The 19,543-nt window shown below is 43.7% G+C and overlaps 1 protein-coding gene across 3 annotated transcripts; it reads right to left on the bottom strand.

Annotated features, from left to right (window-relative positions):
- LOC139623826 (rapamycin-insensitive companion of mTOR-like) lies at nucleotides 1–19,503 on the bottom strand. Of its 3 annotated transcripts, XM_071482406.1 has the most exons (38): nucleotides 19,412–19,503; nucleotides 19,239–19,286; nucleotides 17,493–17,590; nucleotides 14,680–14,744; nucleotides 14,263–14,394; nucleotides 14,003–14,066; nucleotides 13,285–13,411; nucleotides 12,989–13,158; nucleotides 12,555–12,622; nucleotides 11,971–12,038; nucleotides 11,777–11,859; nucleotides 10,857–10,944; nucleotides 10,532–10,622; nucleotides 10,376–10,442; nucleotides 10,118–10,198; nucleotides 9,811–9,911; nucleotides 9,390–9,555; nucleotides 8,684–8,785; nucleotides 8,555–8,601; nucleotides 8,312–8,447; nucleotides 8,005–8,204; nucleotides 7,720–7,846; nucleotides 7,411–7,575; nucleotides 7,013–7,089; nucleotides 6,829–6,907; nucleotides 6,585–6,694; nucleotides 6,390–6,477; nucleotides 6,156–6,248; nucleotides 5,945–6,051; nucleotides 5,404–5,633; nucleotides 4,150–5,257; nucleotides 3,815–3,895; nucleotides 2,229–2,488; nucleotides 1,918–2,124; nucleotides 1,676–1,828; nucleotides 875–998; nucleotides 622–760; nucleotides 310–533 (listed from the first exon to the last, which is right to left on the bottom strand). In XM_071482406.1, exons 1-38 carry the CDS (start codon nucleotides 19,458–19,460, stop codon nucleotides 453–455), a joined length of 5,280 nt encoding a protein of 1,759 aa, XP_071338507.1. In that variant the 5' UTR covers nucleotides 19,461–19,503; the 3' UTR covers nucleotides 310–452. The 3 variants fall into 3 exon arrangements, with proteins under 3 accessions (XP_071338506.1, XP_071338507.1, XP_071338505.1); XM_071482405.1 differs by lacking the exon at nucleotides 3,815–3,895 and having other exon boundaries at nucleotides 1–533; XM_071482404.1 differs by lacking the exon at nucleotides 3,815–3,895 and having other exon boundaries at nucleotides 2,229–2,536.
- Nucleotides 19,504–19,543: the final 40 nt, after the last annotated feature.

Genomic DNA, 19,543 nt, shown 5'->3' with positions numbered 1-19,543 from the left:
TTTTTTCTTTTTTTCTTTTTTTTTTTTTTTAAAACACAGCGTGAGTCTTTGTCTTAATGATCCAGCTTGTCCTTAAGCATTATTTTGATGTATTATTGAGTGTTGCTCAAGATTGCCAACCCATCTGAAAACAGTATTTGGTTAAACTGCTCCCCCTTTTTCCTGTTAAAAAAAAAAAAAAGTCTGAGACAGCATTAGATGTGTCGGGTTAAATTTTGTGTACAGATACTGACGTCCTTTGTTTCCAGCTCGTATTTGCCAGAAGAAAGGTGAGTGATGACCACCTCCTCCTCATCCTTGGCTATGGCACTCTGTTTTGAGCAACAGAAACATGCCAAACGTTCCCCCTCCTAAGAGCCACAACTTAATTTCTCTCAGTCTTGTGTTCGTTCCAAGTTTGTAGGGTGGCAGGGCCAGGTCTGTGCAGGGAACACAAAAGGGGGGGAGGATGATCAGGATTCTGTAGGTGGGTCAACATCCTCTTCAACGGGTTTTGGTAGTTTTGTCAGGATTGCCTCTGCTTCCTCATACATCTGAAAAAGAGGAAAATGATTGAATACATGGGATATATATATAGAGTTTTAGAAAATGTTGGGGGGGGGGGGTGATATGATGTCTTACTGCCATGAATTGCACGTCCTGGAAGAGTTCCTGTATGAAACGTCTTGAAGTCAAGCGGAACATACAGTGAGCTAAGAGGTGAGAAACCTCGGAATACAGGCAGATGTCGTCAAATGCATATGGAAACTTCTCCTTTATCCTAAACAGAGGGTGAGACATTTAACAGGCCATTAAATAACAACTTCCATTGTTCTGCAACTGATCATGCATCTCAAAAAAAAAAACATATGAATATTGAGAAAAAGAGCTTTACGTCAGTAGTCCTGTTTCGTGGCCTTTGGTTCCTACAGATGAGCTGAGGTTGATGATGAGGCGAAGAACCTCCTTCCTCAGCAAGACTCGAGAGGCGGGGCCATCTTCTGATATCGCCTTTCCACCTGAAGGACACAAATATTTATTCAATATTCACCAAAATAAATACAATACAAGCTGCTCTATAACGGATGAGGCAGGGGCCAGGGAAGACCTCCTTAAATTTTGGTGTATCTCAGTGAGAGCTAGACAGACGCGTAGGATTGTTTGGCCTTGGTTGAGGTATGCACTCTACTGAATACCGGTCTAGTTAACTCTGTGAATGCTACAACTCCATAACTCAGGTGGACTTATATCCACTCGCGTCATGGTGTGGTGGCTGCTTCGTGCTTTCACCCTTTCCCTGCTCCTTTTTCTTAATTGAGATTTGGTTACTGCACTGTCGAGCACAAACTGGATCCAAGCTACTTCTTTTATATTGCAATCAAATAATAAGGACTGATTTTTTTAAGCTACACTGTTTGTTAAATTCTGATTTTGTGGCATATTTTCTGTTATCCGTCTTGTGTTGTCGTCTTGCATCTTGCCCAAGACACTCTTAAAAAGGGATTTTTTAGAGGCTTTCCTGGTTGAATAAAAGTTAAACAAATACACCAAATAAAAAAAGGGGGCTGTGAAGAGCTGTTGAACTGAAGTAATATTGAACAGTTTTATTGGAAAGTAAAGGGAACAGAACAGTAAATTACTAAAGGATATTTTTTGGTATTCAACATGATATCCTGCATGTTGTTGTTATTCTTACCGATGACAATGTCACCAGGTGTGGGCGTGCTACAGATTGAGCCTTGTGACACAGCAGCGTCGCTGCAGCCTGACACCCCAGAGAACTTGGACTGAGGCATCACCTCCAGACGATGGCCGCTCTGGCCTCCCCATGACGGGAAGTCTACGTAGTCTGTTAGAAAAAAAAATGAGCACTGTTATATTCTTCTCTAAGTTTTAAGTAAGTATATGTGAATGATTGAATGCCAGCTGTCAGCTCACCTGTCCGAGGGTGTGTGCTGTTGATCTGCGGCTGTGTGGGGTATCCGAGGACGATGGCTCCAACACAGTAGAGGCAGTTTTCTTCAGTGTGCTCCTGCAGTCCTGTCTCCTCTGAGCCCACCGTGTGGTTCTGGCTGTCACCTCGGCAGACAATCAGCTCAGAGATACTGAACTGCTGCTTTAGTACTGGGATAGCAGGGCGGTCACCTACAGAGGGAAGAACCAATGTGAGCACAAACACCCTTAGATCAACCAATCTGTTTCAAAATCTCACACTTTTGTCATATAATACAACATGAAGTTGCATTTACCATCTCCATCGCCAAAGAGGAAGCGTTTTCGCTCTTCGGACGGCGGGCTGATCCTCTGCTGAAAGTAGGTCGAGTCTCTGATGTGGAACATATCATTGATGTCCATGGGCAATGCTAGGCCAATGTAGTCATCGTTGCACCCAAAGGTGGCACTAGAGACCATAGAGCGCACTGAAGAGCAGCGGTGAAGGGTGCTTTGGTTGATGGGACTGAGTAGCTCCTCTTTATCAAGAGAGGCGAAGCTCAGAGCTTTCAGAAACCTAGGGAGGGCAAGAGGAGAGGTGCGTGAGAGGATCCGGGGGGAGAGACTGGGACAGAAAAAGGAACATGGGGAGTAAGTGAAAAAAATGTTGGATAAAAGCACAAAGACAGAGACTTAGTGAGCAGAGAGTGAGAGGGAAGTTGGGATCACAACGGGCTCTACAGCCCGACATACTGTAGCAAGCTATCAGGGCCGCAGCTACAGGTAAACTCACAGCAAAGGACACATGTCAATCCAAAGTGTGACACAGCTGCCTTCAGCCTAAAGCACCGAATGACCAGCTGACTATAGATTCACTGAAAAACATCTTGTAAAAAGGGCAAAGTTCATACGAAAAAAAAAAAAATTGCTGTCCTTCCTTAGGATATAACCGTTTAGAATCTGTCAGCATGGTCTAACATGTTTACAACTACACATCTTTAAATCTGGACAATACCTCTATATATCATAGTATGTATGTTTTTTCAAGTCAATCAAAATTAATTGGCAACTATTTTGAAAATGAATAAATCACTTCAATATTTTTTTTCCTCAACATTTGCTGATTCAAACTGCTAAAATGTGAGGATCTGCTGTTTTATATCCATGATACATCAGTTTATTTCAGTATCTTTATTTAATCTTAATTTGAAACTTCAGCTTGGCCTCTACAAACTTGTGACAGGCAGTCTTTACTGTTTTCTGACATTTTGTAGATAAAACACCCAATTAATCTAAACTATTTAGACTGTAGGTCTAACTCTTGAATGTGTTACCTGCGATACACATTTATCACTGTGGATTTTTCTACAGAATAAGATTTAAATGCCATGTAAGGCTTATGACCAGTAACTTGAATTTTTCTGTTATTATCAATCAACTATTATGAGTAAAATAATTCACAGTGAAGGTGAAGAGAGAGTTTAATATATAGTGAGAGTTAAGAGCCTGTGTGCTTGGACCTTGGCACTTTGTCAGAGCTAAAGCACATTCTCAAACATTCCTCACACTCACTGACATGATTCCTCATCTTCTGGTCACAAGTAAATTTCTCCACCCACCTTTTTGCAACTTAACAATGAAACAGTACAACCACATCTAAATTGTGGCATGTATGTCTACCTGTGTGCTATTTATACCACTATGAAGGGTTACAGCTCCAGGAGGTGGGAACAACCAGTAACTGACCACACTACAGGGCTACAGGAGTCAAAGCAATGGCAAAGCAACTGTGGGTAAAGAGTTGTAGTTGCTACTGAAGTAAAAGCAGCAAAGGGCACATTCGTCAGGTTTGGTGCTGGAAGCTACGTCTCTACTAAGGAGGACACTGGGTCAGTCCACCCACCACGGTGCGAGTGTTCTGGACAGCCTGCGGTATGGGCTTAAGACGCTGGGTTCTGGACACGTGCCCCTCCTATCTGATAGCCTGACAGACATAGTAGAAGGTGCACAAAAACACATAATCAAACCTGTCACTGCTGAGGTAGACAGAAACCAAAACTCTGCCTCAGGCACACAGCTGCCTAAGCTACAGATGGAGGAGGATGAGTGAGTACACATCTTTCTGATCATGCAACGACAAACATTTTTTTAAAAGTAATAAACACATTCGTATAGACAAACAGAGACATTCAGTGGTAGCTTTCTGTCATACAGTCCCTGTAGATACGGCTGACTTACCTGCGAGGTGTTAATCTGGAGTCAAGGCTGCCGGTCTTCATAGTGATGGTGTCGGTGAAGAGCACGTCTTTGGCGGGTGAAGCCAGTGCTTCACTGTGAGACAAAGACGGGTGTATCCTCTGCTGCTGCAGCCTCTTCAACGTAGCATAGCCCAGTGCGTCTCTTGGGCTGGTGTACATGAAGCTACAGTCAGCCAGGCTCTTGATGGTGGTTACTGAAGGAGACTTGAGAGACTGAGCTCGGCGAGGGAGAGTGTGCGAGGAGCCGGGCGGTACCAGAGAGACAGTGGAGGACTTAGACATTGACATGTGGTTGGTCTGAGCCTGGGGGGTGAGGGAGGAGAGTGTTTTTACAGTCTTAGCAGACACCACCGTGTTGAGGCTCACACAGTCAGAGGAGTCCGGTTCAGGTTCGGGATGCTCGGGGTTTCCAACAGTCTCCCTGGAGGGGCTGGAGCTCATGGAGCTGATGCCGCTGGTTGTGGTGTCTGTGTTAAAGCTCTGACTGCGGCTTTTAAACTGAGTACCTCCGCCGCCTCCTCCACCCCCTCCCACGTTGCCTCCACTAGAAGAGGAGCCGCCATCTCCTCCTGCCAGGCGCTCTCGGCTGCTTTGCTCCCTCTCTCGGCTGGGGTGCTCTGCAGTCCCGTGTCCTCCTAGACCACTTAGTCCCAGGCCTGAGCCGCCTCCCCTAGCCAGCCTTCCATCTACAAGGTGCTCCTCAGAGCCCCCCCTGGTCCCAACAAAGGACGTCTCCAGGCTCACTGTAGGACTCTTCGGCATTCCTCTGCCATTAAACACAGGGGTGAAGACATCCCCCTGATTTGGGCTGTAGACTGAGGGTTCTGTCACTGTCCTGTTCCGCCTAATGCTCCCTGTCTTGAGTTCAGTAGGGGTGCGAGAGCCTGATGGGGTCTTCGGGTCACTGGTGGAGCGCAGCTTCTTGCTAGGAAGAGACAGGGAGTTGAGGAGGCGGGTGCGAACGAAGCGTGTGGAGGCCAGGATGGTGAAGGGGCTGCGGTCCTTGACCGGTTTGGGGTGTAGATAGAAAGATGACTCATCCGATTGGTCCAGAACATCACACTTGTCATCGTCCATGATGTACATGTCTGAAAGCACAAAGAGTAAATTAAGAGGGGGCAAATAAAAAAAATTAAAAAAAAGAGCTGTTGTCTACCTGTCTATTGTAATTGCCATCATGAACATTGGATTACAATGGTGGCATAACATCGTAAACAAAACTAGTCCTACGTACTTGGCTGAGACTCGCTCTCACTGTTGTGGCGCGAGCTGGTTGATTCAGAGTTCAGACTGAGCGTGCTCGGCACTGAAGAAAGCTCAGAGGTCAGCTGTGTGTCGACCTCGTCTGGAGTGACAGGCCACAACGTCCTGCGACTGTGTCTGACCGCGTCCCAACCGTACTGCTTCAGCACCTCACACCCCTGCCTGGTCTTGGAGATCACACCCAGCACATAAACACACGTCCTGTGGACGGGAGAGGACGGTTAGTAAACATACAAATCTCTTCTGCTGAGCCATTTTAGACTTTGAGAAATATTTCTCATGGATTTGTTTTAAAAACTTTGGAGGCATGCTGATCTAGAGCATACTAAGCAGCTTTTTTTTCTCTTCACTGTTTATAAGCAATTGTATATGGTGATGAGCATCCTCATCATCAGAAAAAAATGTTTACTTTAAACATTGTGTTACTGAACAAGAAAAAACAACTTCTAGATGCGTGGCTAAAATGTGGGTATTTTTTGGTGACAACTGGTAAAAACTAAAAATGAACTTACCCTCGTACTGACAGCACCTCACAGTGCTGAGCCAACGTGAGGATGTCAGGGATGACATTCTCCTCCTGAAGGAGGTTCAGACCCCAGTTTGAAGAGCCAATGTTGCCCTGCATGGAAAACAACACGTGACCAGAGCCGTCTCTTTGTAACTGTTACTAATATAGAGTCAGGGTACCTGAGGTGACATAAAGAGATAGAAAGTGTTACTGACCAGTGCCCAGAGAGCAGCCTTCAGCTGTTTGATGCCCTCCCAGGTGTCCAGCATCGGGGAGCGAACTGTGTAGCTGAGGTCAGGAACCACACTCTGGAAAAGACACAAACAGAGAGACGTTAGAAAGACACACAGCTAAACCTGGACAACCTGCTGCTCCCCACAGAAACAAAATGTAGGAAATGAAAAAGGAAGAAAGACCATACTGCACTGCTGTTAAGAAAAAGTCTTTACCTGAGCCTCCAAAAGATGACAGCCTGTCTTATCATGGACCAGCTGACCATACAAGTGCACAGGGAGATATACATTTGGTCTTTGTAACCTGGAGACACAACCAGAGAAATTAGAAAAACAACTTGCAGCACATCCTGTGACATGTAAGCTACTGCGGACCAATATTTCATACAGTCTTTGAGTCAAGCTTCTCACCTTTGGTTGCTGCGTCTGACGTAGTTGTCTCCATCAACAGGTTTGCGGTAGGTTGTTAGTGCTTCGTTGAGCTGCTCCTCTATCAGGTCCACATACTTAAGGTTGTATTCCTACAACAAATAATACATTTACATCCCAGAGTTAAACTAAAACTCCTGTTATTTTGTGGTCTTGTTATAATCTAGTAGCATCATGAATAAAAAAATACTATAACACATTAATAACACCATTATCCTGATTATACCTTCTGCCATTTATCCAGCTGTTTGCTGACGTAACCCCTCTCATTGAGGTAGGAGAAACCTTTAGGAATGGACAGGAACCTAAACAGCAGGAAGTTAAGAGGGGATATAAAGGCTTTTAGACTACAACATATTAAACACTTTGAGCCAAGTCTGGTGAGCAGAGCCGATGTGGTAAACACTCACCTGAGGAGCAGCAGGAGGCCTTTGTCTCCCAGGTGGGACAGAGCTGGTTTCAGATGGATTAGAGCATGAAGGTTGGCCTGTGAAGCAGCAAGACAGAACCAGTCAGACAGCGTGAAGAATGGACACACAAGGCTGACCGTAAATACACAAGAAAACACACCCAGAGTTCATTGTATTAAATTTATCTAAGTAAAATCAGTTTTTAAAGTGTTCTTGGAGTTAAGGCTGCGGTTCCATGTGCTTACTCAACTGTCTAATAAAGCTGCGCATTCATGCACTTTCTAATGCAACACCTTGCTTTACATTCAGTCTCTCACACTCTCACATAGCTACAGCCTTCTTCTGTTGAACCGCCAATGATCGGCTGATCAGACTGTACTCTAAGAGATGCGTGTCACCTTGTCCTCGCAGGCCTCGTCCAGTATGTCCAGGGCCTCCATGGACACCGCCTTGCTGTGGTCGTGAAGCTGTGTGACCAGCAGCTCCATGCCCCAGCTACTAAAGAACTCCACGCCCGCACGCAGCAGCACACGAAGGTGTTTGGTGGCATACAGCCGACATGTCTGCTCGGTGAGACAAGAAGCATTGTGGGAGGAAGAGAGGGCATGGTTATTGTAGTTCTTGTAGAGAGGCATGAGTACAAGGTAATTGTTTGTTTCAAAGGTATTTTTATGTTTGCGTGTCTTGTGTTCTTGTTGCTGTCCTACATCAGTAGCAGCAGTGAGGATCTTGGAGAGGATCACTCTGGCTAGACCATCTCTGCTGTAGTCCAGTGTGGATACAGCGAGTTTCAGCACAGCATCCTGGTTCTTCACAGAGCACAGATTCAGCAGGCTGCAAAAATACAGAAAACAAGAATAGACATTGTTACATTGAGTTGTTTAGTGGGAACTTGATTAAATGCGTTTTGTTACTGTGTCATCAAAACAACAAACACATCTGAGATTCTTACTCTCTATTGGAAAAGCTGTCAGGTTTTTCTGTTCACTCACCACTGAAACAGGCCACATTTCTCCAGCAGTTTGACTCCCTGTGGGTGTGCAGAGAGTGTCCCCAGGAAGAGGAAGTAGTGTTGGCTGAGTGTGGTGAGCAGGCCGTTACTCTGCAGACAGCGCTCGGGCTTCAGTCCTGAGGACGAGGAGAGCCATGACACCATGTCCTTGACCAGGTCCTCCAGGTATCCCTGGCCATCCTGGTAACAATGGGAAGAGGAGGGAGGGAGACAGGAGAGGCAAGTTAGAAAATGACAAAGGTGAAAACAGAAGTGTGTGTTTGTAGGTTAATGCCCACTTCTCTAACCTCATCCGAATCCATGAGGAACTCAACAAACTGACAACCAACCACAGTCAGTTGTCTGGCCTTTACGTGATCCAGTGCCAGCCCTGCGTACAGTTTACTACTGGGCTTATAAAAGTACAGCAGCCTCCTCACAAACCTGCATCACACAGACAACAAAGAAGTGTTTAAAACAAGATGTCACAAGAGCACGGCAAACTTTTTTAAATGTTGCAGCGGGTTTTTGAAGATATGAAAGGGTCTCACTTGTGCATCTGTTCATCTTTGTTGTTCCTGAGGTTTACATTTGGCCACTGGGAGAGAAAAACAACATTTAAACATTTGCCAGGGAAGAGAAGTTCACAACAGAGTCTGTGGTGCTACATGAGAACAGACCTTAAGGATGGTGGCAATAAGCAGCCAGTTCCACTCCAGGTTCTGCTTGTGGTTGAGAATGTGACTGTCTCTCAGGTTCATCATCAGAGCTTCTTCTGTGTCCTGAGACACAAAACATTGATTTTACAGTATGAAAAACAGGAATACATAGCTGCTGATGTTTTCACTGTGCAAAGTCAGAAGCACTTTATTATTATGAAATTCTGTGCTTCATTTCACGTTTCACAACTCTTTATTTAACTCTGCTTTGCCGAAAACAAAGGGAAGCAGTTAACTTCATCAAAAGTACTTCCTAATAATTTCAAAGCTCCACATTGCATCTTTTATATTCACCACATGTTGAAAATGGAAATGAGCTGTAGTGGTGGTTTAAGCAGCATTTAGTGAACAAATTGAAGCCATTTGCTGAATAACTAACAGCTGGCTGCACACTTTCTAACTTCCAAACAACATCCAGGTCATTCTTAGATGAAAAAAACTTTTTTTTTTTGTATTTATGATGGAAGCTACTGTATCTGTTTCCCATTTTTCTGTGCTCGTGCTCAGCCAAACTAAACACACCCCAGATGTTTGTACTGAACAGAGATTACACTGATATAATTGTGGGAGGGATAGGATAAATATACTACTAAACTACCTTAATATTTTGCTGCAGCACAGAGGGTTGCTACACTTAAAATCTAGAATCTGAAAAGCACATATTTACCTTAATGACATAGATGTCTCTGTGGGAACGCGAGTGCGACTCTCTGTGGTTATGTGAAGACACAGACTTGCGGATGATGTGGTCCAGGTAAAGACTGTGGGGTTTCAAACCTTTCTTCTTCTTCTCATGAAAACGCTTCAGATTGTTGACTGCTGCACTCGCCCGACTGGAACACACGTATAGATACATACATACAAGTTTTTCCCCCAAAATTTTGTTTTTGATTTGCAAATTTTATATCACTGATAATATTTAAGTTCATAATTGATTTCTGTTAAAAGAGCACTAATGATCAAAGAGAGAGATAAAGAAAACATTAATTTCTGGGAAATAAATATGTGTTTGTACTGAAAATGATTTTCTTTTGGAAAGGAAAAACAGGTGTGTGTGTGTGTGTGTGTGTGTGACAGAGTGTACTCACAGTCGTTTCTCCTGGGGGATATCAAAAGAGGCTGCCATGTTGATGAGGGTGGGGAGGCAGTGCAGGTGGTGGCTGTGGGAATGAGGAAGGATGGTGTTTGCCTAAACAGAAGAGAAGCGGGTGGAGGAAAAAGCAAAGATGCATTTCGAATTAATATGACAGTTGCTCATTTGTGACAGGCATTTGAATATACACAAATCTTCAGTTGTTTATTCTGCAGTGACACACAAACACAAACATTTAGGGCTTTTTCCAGTTTTCCAAAATATGCCGTGTGTCACGGATACTTTCCCAACGTTTCTATTACCATGTGTAGAAGTTCTCCCAACAGGATGGTAGATCGGACAGCAAGCTGGTCATCGCTACTGGTCACAACTTCAACAAGACCCTACAAAGACAAGAGGAAGGAGAGGGAGAAGGTTATGGCTTCGTAGTGATACTGTGGTATACTCCTGAAAAACACTGACACCTAATACTGATTGCCACTTTAGTAGTAGTTAAGTGCCAACTGAAATATAAATCAGTCCCTAGGTGCAAAGGTCTAAAAAACACTGTATCAATTTACCTCTAACAGCCCACTGGTGATAAAGGCAGACAGGACAAACCCCAGGTAGTTGTCCATCAGATCAGGCCTAATGAAGTAAACGGGGAAAAAAATAATTTCATGGCTCATGTAAACACTGAACAGTTTAGCCAACCTGTTTCCTTTCTATTCTCTCACCTCGAGCGGGCCCGATGGGGTAAGATGACTTTGGCCTCAGCAGCAACAAACCCATCAGAGAGTCTCCAGGTGTCCTGGAACCTGGCAGGGTCTGAAGTCAAAAAGAGCAAAGATTAGTTTATCCTGTGTGTGAGAAAAATATGTACTTGTATACACCAAAGTATTTTTATGAGTGTGCTTCCTGTTATGACTATAAAAGGCCATGTAGTCAAACTACAATTACATATTAAGCACTGTATCTAAAAACACCCAAATCACTAGTTACCCAGATACTGGAAGAGAGTATAAAAATGAATTCTGAAGATACAAAAGATGCTTCACTCACCAACACTGAGAAGAGCTTCAGTAAAGTCTTGAGTTACAATGGGCACAGGGAGCCTGAATATCTCATATAACACCTCCAACAAGCCTTTCTGCAGGGAAAAAAAAAATCAGATACATACACGTTTAATACACAAAGTACATTAAGCAGCGCTGGAAAGAGCACTTCCAATACCCTAATGTTACTGCTGTGTAACACAATGCTCTAAAGGCTTAAGGGAGCTTTAAGCTGCTTTCACACATGCACTGCAACCCTGAATCTATCTAGGCATTACCCTGAGGAGCTGTATGTGGGAACACAAATGTCCAAATCAGTTGGACCGGACATTAAACGGACCTTACCCTGCCAGCTCCCTCACACAAAGTCTGCGTAATGTCCGACTGAAGTGATGTGTGAGCACGGTCAGTCATTGTCCGAAGAGTTCACAGCGAGCATCTGGGTGCATTGATGACGTTTCTATCCTAAACCAAACTAAGTATTTCCAGTGGGTGAGGATACATCTGATGTGGACAATCTCCTTTTGTGTGCTACATGTGTAAATGTCCAGAGGAGTCAGCTTTACATGAGAAAACAGCTCTAGTTTTACTCTGAACCCACAGGAAATAGAACAATAATATCTGCAAGCTCTTCATCTGTTGATCTGATCTGATCAGTCTGTGCCATGACAAATATATCTCACTGTGTGTTTTGATAGCAAACAGACACATGTGAAAGCCTGTTTGATCCTCCATCTACCTACAGCTACAGTAAAATGAAAGCTGGTGGGACAAAAAGCTTCACAGGCAAGAGATTTACACATCACGAAAGTCTTGGTTGCTAGGGTAGCAAACAAAAGCTGTAAACTACTTGTAAATCTACAAACGTCCCTATTCTCCCAGACATTTTTTAAAAAATATTTGGTATGCAGCTGTTTCAATACTCACCCTAACTTCCATATTTGGTATGCAAAGTAAGCCAATTAAAGATTGAATTCCAGGATTTCCAGCCTTGCACAGGTTGATAATCCCTGAGTAACAAAAGAGACAAAGGGCCACATTTAACTCATGATACCCTTGAAATGAAAACACATTTTATATAAAACAAACTATTCACAAACAATTATCACGTAAGCCCTTACCAGACCAGGAGCGAAAGGCTGCCACTATGGCCATTCTACTCGACAAGAAACGGGCCTCTCTGTCCTCTCTGAGAACATGAAAACACACACACACACACACACACACACACACACACACACACACACACACACACACACACACACACACACACACACACACATTAATAACTGAGCACCGTGTTCCATACACACAACATCATTATGATCTCTCTTTGCACAGAGCACTGAGAAGCATTTCACAAAGGTTCAAGCTACACCACAAAGGAAAAACATCAAAAGTAGTCAAAGAGAATCAATAAAAGATCTTTTTATATTAAAAGCAAATCTTTCAGGGTGACTTAAAGGATTGTGGCGACTTAGCCTGCTTCACATCCTCAGGCAAGTCATTCTGGAGTCAAGCAGCCCTGATAACAAGGGTCATATCACAAAAACACTATACAAACCCTCAGCGTTCTCGATGCATGGTGTTACCAATATAGGAATACAGCAAACAGTAAACAGAGGGAAATGTCAAAACACTATCTTTTTGTTTCTACTGTAACAGTAACACTCTTCATACCCCTACCCCCCACACACACACTCACTTGAGTTGCCCTTCAGTCGTGTCTGCATTGTGACGGTAGTGAAAATCTGTGAAAGGGGCGAGGATTTGCTGTAGGATAGAACAAACACACAAACACAAAAGATGGATGAGTGGAAAATACAACAGACTTATTAGGTGTAATAAAGTGGAAGCACTCTTAAATATTCCCACCAAACATATTGAAACAATAATTAACCTGCAATTTAAATCTCATGTAACATCCATGCGGATATAATGACTGCTGTGAGGGGATGCCTCTGTCCCAGGTGTCTGTTTACAGACAATGAAGCTTTAGAGAATTGTTGTAACTGATTACTCTAAACTCCATGGGAAAGAGACAGCCAAACTCCGGCTATTAATCCTGACTGGAATAACTCCCAGCACTCTGGCTCATTTATAAACAGCAGCTTCCTCTGAATCTGTGTCTGTGTGTACCTCCAGCTCGACGTCAACACGCACGTACTGACGGGTACGTGGGTGGTTGAGAAGATGGAGGATGGTGGTGATCAGTGCTTCATTGATGCGACTCAGCTGACAGTCGATCACACTCTTCAGGATGGTGCTGAGGCCTCCTCGTTTGGCCACCACCTCTGGGTTCTTCAGGGCTGCACATGCAAGAAGCCGGCAACAAAAAATATCAGAGGTTTTTTATACTTGTCACACATGAGGTATTTTACAAGGTTCTTCAGTCTGCAGACAGAGCAACTTCCTGATGGGGGCCAGGCACTCACCTAGCTCACATACGATGGCAATGGCTGCACGGACCATGCGGTCTCTCTCCTGTAGTCCATCAGTGCCCACAGCAATTAGAGAGTTTGCGATAGAGGTGGGGAACAGCATTGCATTGACAGTGATAATCTACAAGGGGAGTGAGAGCAGAGAAACATGAGTCATCAAACAAGTCTGGACAAACAGAGGCAAAATTTAACTGCAATTTTTGTTAAGGCTGCTTTCACTTTTTCTAGGTCTCAGAAAAAAGGAAGAGCAATGTTAGAAATGCAAAAACTGTAGCTGGATGTATTCTGAGGACCTCAGAATTTACAATAACAAGTGGTGGCAGAAGTATACTTTATGATAAGAGGCCGGGCTATGTGTTATGAGCACAGGGGTAATATTACTGCCTGTATGGGCAATAGGTCTTCCATGAAACCAGAGCCTGACACTATGTGTATGTGTATGTGTGTGTGTGTGTGTGTGTGTGTGTGTGTGTGTGTGTGTGTGAAGAAGGTTTACAGTAAACTACAGAAAGAGCTATAAATAACCTCGCCTGCAGACTCGTGCAAAGTGTCCACACTCTGACACTGCTGCTTACCCAATGATCTTTCTGGTGGGACTGTGCTGGAGCTAAGGCTGAGCTGTGAGGGCAAAGGGCAAATTCCCCCTCGTCACATGACGCTGACGCTACAAATTAATGGCAATTGGAAATTTAAAATGTACATATTATCTCACCTTTCGGACTAGTCTCAGAGCCTGAGTCCTCTCCCCCTCATTGCTCTGCTGGATGTCAATGCATCTGAAACAACAGAGGTATTATTAGTCAAGTCCTTTTCTTTTAACCACAGCAGAAGAAAATTAAGTATGACTGAAGCATAACACTTGGATGTCTCTGAACATGTGACTTACTGTAAAAAGGAATATGCTTTAACCATTTGCTTTACAAGTCAACCAGACAGCAACTGTGCATCTGATTGGTCAAAGCAGGGTCTCACCTGGCTATTAAATAGTCCACCTGTAGTCTGAGGACCTTCTGCAGCACGCCGGTGTCTCTGATGAGGTAGCGGAGCGCCCGCAACCCTGCAGCACGTACTTCCTTGGCCTCATTCAGAAGAGCTAGTCGCAGACTAAGGGATAAAAATCAAACACTTGAAAATTGTACAATGTATGTGACAAATATTTACTAAGACTTTACAAACTATTATCATTTCCTGAAATCTTTCATAAGCTTTCTGATGGATTTTTAATGTTCCACATACCAAACATCTAAACTGATTATCCAACCAGGCCCAACTTACTAACAGTTTCACTTGGCTGTATAAATAATACTCCAATGAAATGGAAAATTAGCACATGTCAATAAAAAGTACACAGTGTACAATCAGTAACTACGGGTGGCTCACAACACTTACCAAATGATGATTTCTTCGTGTGTATACCCAAAGTTTTCCTCACGGTGGCCAATGCTGCATAGCAGCTATAACATGGAAACAGCAAACAACAAAAAAATAAATGATTTGACTCATAAAAGGAATGAGTTAACATGATGATGAGGATGATAATAAGCCTAGCACAGACATTATGGTGGCACTAGAGCTCCTCGTGGTATTCAGTCTCTCTAAAATGGTGCCATCCTTCACCTGAGACACTACTGTTTGACAATATTTGAGTCAAAGACGCACCAAACCAACAAACAGCACAGCACTTTCCTGCAGCCATGCCAGTGGGTTTGTTGTAGCTTTCCACTTGTCTGTAACACAATGACTGGTTTTAAATAGGTGAATCGCAAATGGATAATGTTATGTTTTCACTGGTGGTAGATGGCGGTTATGATTACAAAAGCATTGGGACAACACATTCACAGGTCCAGTGGTTGGTGCTGGCTTTTGTCACTTTCACCATTTGTTGTTTATGAGTGAGTGCACTTGTATGTGCTGGATATGTGAAAATATAGGGTGAGAACACAAGGTAAGCAGTAGGTTGACTGATTCTGTTGTATTCTTCCACCCACAGACTGATTATTGTCTCCTGTTTTTTGTGTACCCTGCCAGGCCTGGCAATGGACCCTGTTTTCTTCATATACATCCAATTTTAGCAGTTCCTTCACCACAGCTCCATCATTAACAGGGGCCCACACACATCTGGTGTATATATTTTATGTAGACAAAAGCAGTTCATGATGAACTCCGTAATGAAAATTTGAATAAGTATTGTGTACATAAGCCTTTAGTGATAGTCGATGTCAACTGTCAGACCAAGCCTAACAACAGCACAGTCTAGAAAATTCATTGTAAGCACAAAGCACTGAGCTCTTGGGTAAAGGATGCCGCCATTTTGGAGCTGCCACCTTTCCCATGGGCACCCTGAGGCACCCAAGCACTAACCAACGAAGCAGTTCAACTCCATCACAGCAGTTCAGTCTACCTCTGCATATCCCGATGCAGCATCAGCAGGGGAGCCAATGAGTACATTCGGCTGGTAATTGATGTGTGAAGTGTTTCTTAAAACTGCACATAAATCTCCTCTCTCCTTCATCATAAACCACAGAGCAGGAGGAGCAGGAGGAGAGATGGAGCAGGATGGGATGGGTGAACAGAGGCATGGTGAGTAGGGGGTTGTTTTAAACCAGCTGTGATGTCAGAGCTCAAGCAGGCAGGAGGGAGGGGGAGAGAGGAGATGGGGAGAGGGGCATGTGACACTGTCCGAGGGGGATTAGGTCACCCTCACTGTCCTGGAACCCTTATAAGGAATCAGAGGCATGGTGCTCAAACAGACGTATACACACAGACACACACACGTCACAGCCATTACCCTCCTGTCAGTTGTAAACAAGAGAGTTCGTGTGCGGATTACAGACGCACAGCTCAGGCCCACACTCAGCCTTCAGCCTGCTACAGTGCCAGCTGCGCAGTTTTCTGAGGGCCAACACACACCGGATGCACGGCCGCCAACAAACGGTCAATATATGTCCATGACAGACAGTCAGAGCTGGTTCATGGCAGCAGGTTACTCAGCAGAAATCAGCAAATGTCTAAACATCTATTGCCCAAGGTTGGCGAATTGGACAGTTGTGTAAATGGCCTGGACGAATCCACGATGATGTGAAGGTGAACAAAAACAATTGCTAAGAGAACAAGAAACTGCAAGTTGTCCCCTCATACTTAGCTCTCAGTGTTTCAAGTCACCTTCTACAACCCGTTATTCCTGTTCAAAATAACAGGACAGCTCAAGACCTATTCCTGTATCTGTTGGGTCAAAGGCAGAAAAACACCCTGGAGAGGCCAGTGGTCCATCACAGGGCTGACACAGGGCATGTCCACACAAAGAAAAACACTCAAATCTAAAAACACTGCTTATATGTTGAAACAACTTCCATCTGAATTTGCTTTTAAAGTGTTTCTAAAAAGTTCTCTATCTGCAGTGAAACACTAAAAGGATGGAGAAACAACCAAATCTCTAATTCTTCCTTCCTTTTTCATGTGCAAACAATAAATCTGAGCATCACAGTCATCATCTGCTGATAAGTGGGACACACACTGTCCAGTTATTCAGTTTGGTCTCAGCATTTTAAATCCTTTCCCTGGTACCTACTAAAATCTAGGATCACTTGTTTTGTGTTTCAGTTTAGCTGAACACATGAGACATTTGACATATGAGAAATTTGGAATTTACACATTGCACAGTGTGTACGTGAAAATCTTAACTTTTACCACCAACATCACAGCGCCAAACTAGAATAGAAACTAGAATCAAGTTGGGAAAAATAGAGATTTTAAAACTGAAAGTGTCTCAGGTTCATAAGAACAATAACCAGACATTAAAAATCTCAGGTTTCAAAGTCATAGTGCTGCTGCCTTGATGCACATTAGGTCAGAGTGCTTTCCCATCCCTAGAGCTCCTGTTACATTCACTGTCAGCATCACAATGACAGGCACTGCTAGGCCTGCTGGCAGCAACACCCAAGAGGAGAGGATCAAGGAGAGGTCAGTGGTGACACGACAGAGGAGGGGAGGGGAGCACAGCGAGTCAGTCTTTTCAGACAATCTCTGAACAGTGAGACCTTCTTGAAAAGCTGTATGTTTGTACCTGCAGGGCTTTCATGTTGGTTTTTGGAAGATACCAACTTCACAACTTTATTACTTTCACTGATTCTCAGTGTTGTCTTGACTGCCTCAAGTAACAAATAAAACCCTGGGGCAAAAGCATCATAACTCGACAGCGTTACCTTTATGAAGTTGTTCAGGTGGCCCAGTTTTCGCATGTTACTGACTCCGTGCGGTTTGGCCACATTTTGAAGGATTTCACGGAAGTTTTCTGATGGTTCTGCAGGAGAACAAAAAGGAAATACAATGTAACTAAGACAAGCATTAAGCTATATTGCCACAATAACGGTCGATGAACCGTATTTGATATGTTGCAGGAAGGAAGTTGGTTTAGCTGGTCAAACTAAATTAGTGTGTACAGTCAAAACAAGGTCTATCCAGTGAAAGCAAGACTTGAGCAGAGAAGTGTTTTTCGTTTTCAGTTCCTTCCAGCTATATGTATGTATAAATAGAGTAAACAAGTTCCATATACTGCATTTTAACAAAAAGATAAACACTGAAAAAAACTATGGATATAACAACTTAATGAACTGCATACAATATTTTTGCCTCAGTAACAAAATTAACCAGGGGATGAGCTCGATTTATTTTCAATGTCAAATAATAAAAGCTATCAGAATTAGTCATCAGTCAAAAATAACTTAAACCCATGAACAAAAAAAATCAGTGCTTCCAAATATTGAACTACAGCAAACTGTTTTTGCAAACACTGAATACATTCAGTGTAAATCAGTACAAAATGTACAAATGTTCTTTTATCCACAAGAGAAAATGACTGAACCAAAGTGTTGTGATATTAAACTTGATGAATTTAAACAAGCACTGATAAGCATTTTAAGCCAATGTTATGGTAAAATATACTGTTACATAAATGTACCAGATATAGCCTGAGGTTAATTAATTGACAGGGCAGGGATATACATATGCACTAGTCTCAAGCTCTGGACGAGTTTGAGCTTGTGTCCCATCTAAGGTTGCACATACAAGAAAAACACCTGACGTGGACTTTACATAGGAATTCTGAGCTTGATGATATTGGAGGTCCTGGGCACAGAGATGGTTTAGTGTTTAGTTTTAAGATTTCTCAAAATTCATGTGACACACCAGGATAATGTTACGACCCACTTACCCTGACCTGAAATCAAACTTTTAGGTTGACTGATATCCTACATATACTATATTTTGCAAATCCACGATGAAGCAGCTGACAGATTAAGTGCCCCCACCCCACACCATCCCCACACCCCATCCCTAATGTCAACGGGACGAACATACTATTGGCTTTTCATGTTGAATTTCTCTTACATTCCCTGGTTTGCACAGTGTTAATAACACCAGTCTGGGTCCCTAAGCCGGGGGCAGATAACTGGTATGCAGTGTTGCTGCTGGAGGAGTCGCTCGGACCAGCTTGTGCAGCTGTGTACCAGTGCCTCCAGAAAAACCTCCCTGCGCACCCTGTGTTGTCTAACTGCTACTCAGCTAACAGCCCCGAAACCCAATTTGTCCTCCAGCCAGCGAAGACCAGTGAATGACTGTACCACTTATGGCTGGTTGGCTAAAAAACACGCTATCTTGCCCGCTCACACTAACCAAAACAACAGAGCGTCGTCATGGCTGGTTAGCTGAGGCAGCTAGCTAACGCTAACTCTGCTAGTTAGTTAGCTCGCTGCCGCCTGTTATTATGATATCGCTGGCGATGTTATTAGACGAAACAGAAAGGGGGACGTGACAGCGTAACAACAGCACGGACAGACTAGTGCACCGACTAACTGGATTTTAACTTCACAGGGCTGGGGTCTGCAGAAATGCCCCTCATCCATTTTGAACAATAATCGCTTTCAGGGTGATGTGATGAAGCCTCTGCTTACCTCTGGTCAGATCCAGCGGTACGTTTTCCTCCCCGCTGTCATTCCGACCTGTCAGAAACACACATCGCAAACATTGTAAGGGATAACGCCAAGGTCATCATGTGCCTGAGAAAATCTATTTTTGCAATATCCCGCTTTTACACATACTGCTGAATCTAGTTTTTCACGCTTACCTCGCATCCGAAGACTCCGGATAGGACGGCCGCGGAAGCTGGCCGCCATGTTTCCAGGAACATACACAACACCGGAAACTTCGCGACTTCTCGCGAGAAAGCAGACAACGGGGGGGGGGGGGGGGGGGGGGG

Source organism: Trachinotus anak, unplaced genomic scaffold (assembly GCF_046630095.1).
Source record: "Trachinotus anak isolate AG129_WGS33_773 ecotype Australia unplaced genomic scaffold, CSIRO_AGI_Tana_v1 ptg000008l, whole genome shotgun sequence".
Lineage (NCBI taxonomy): Eukaryota > Metazoa > Chordata > Actinopteri > Carangiformes > Carangidae > Trachinotus > Trachinotus anak.
The sequence above is the reverse complement of the archived record's forward strand: the minus strand, read 5'-3'. Positions and strand labels throughout refer to the sequence as shown.

Coding starts and splice junctions, on each gene's coding strand:
- LOC139623826 (XM_071482406.1), bottom strand. CDS start 19,460: ATGGCGGCCAGCTTCCGCGGCCGTCCTATCCGGAGTCTTCGGATGCGA. Junction 8,786..9,389: donor GAGACATCTATGTCATTAAG/GTAAATATGTGC, acceptor TTTGTGTCTCAG/GACACAGAAGAAGCTCTGAT. Junction 6,478..6,584: donor GTCAGACGCAGCAACCAAAG/GTGAGAAGCTTG, acceptor TTGTGTCTCCAG/GTTACAAAGACCAAATGTAT.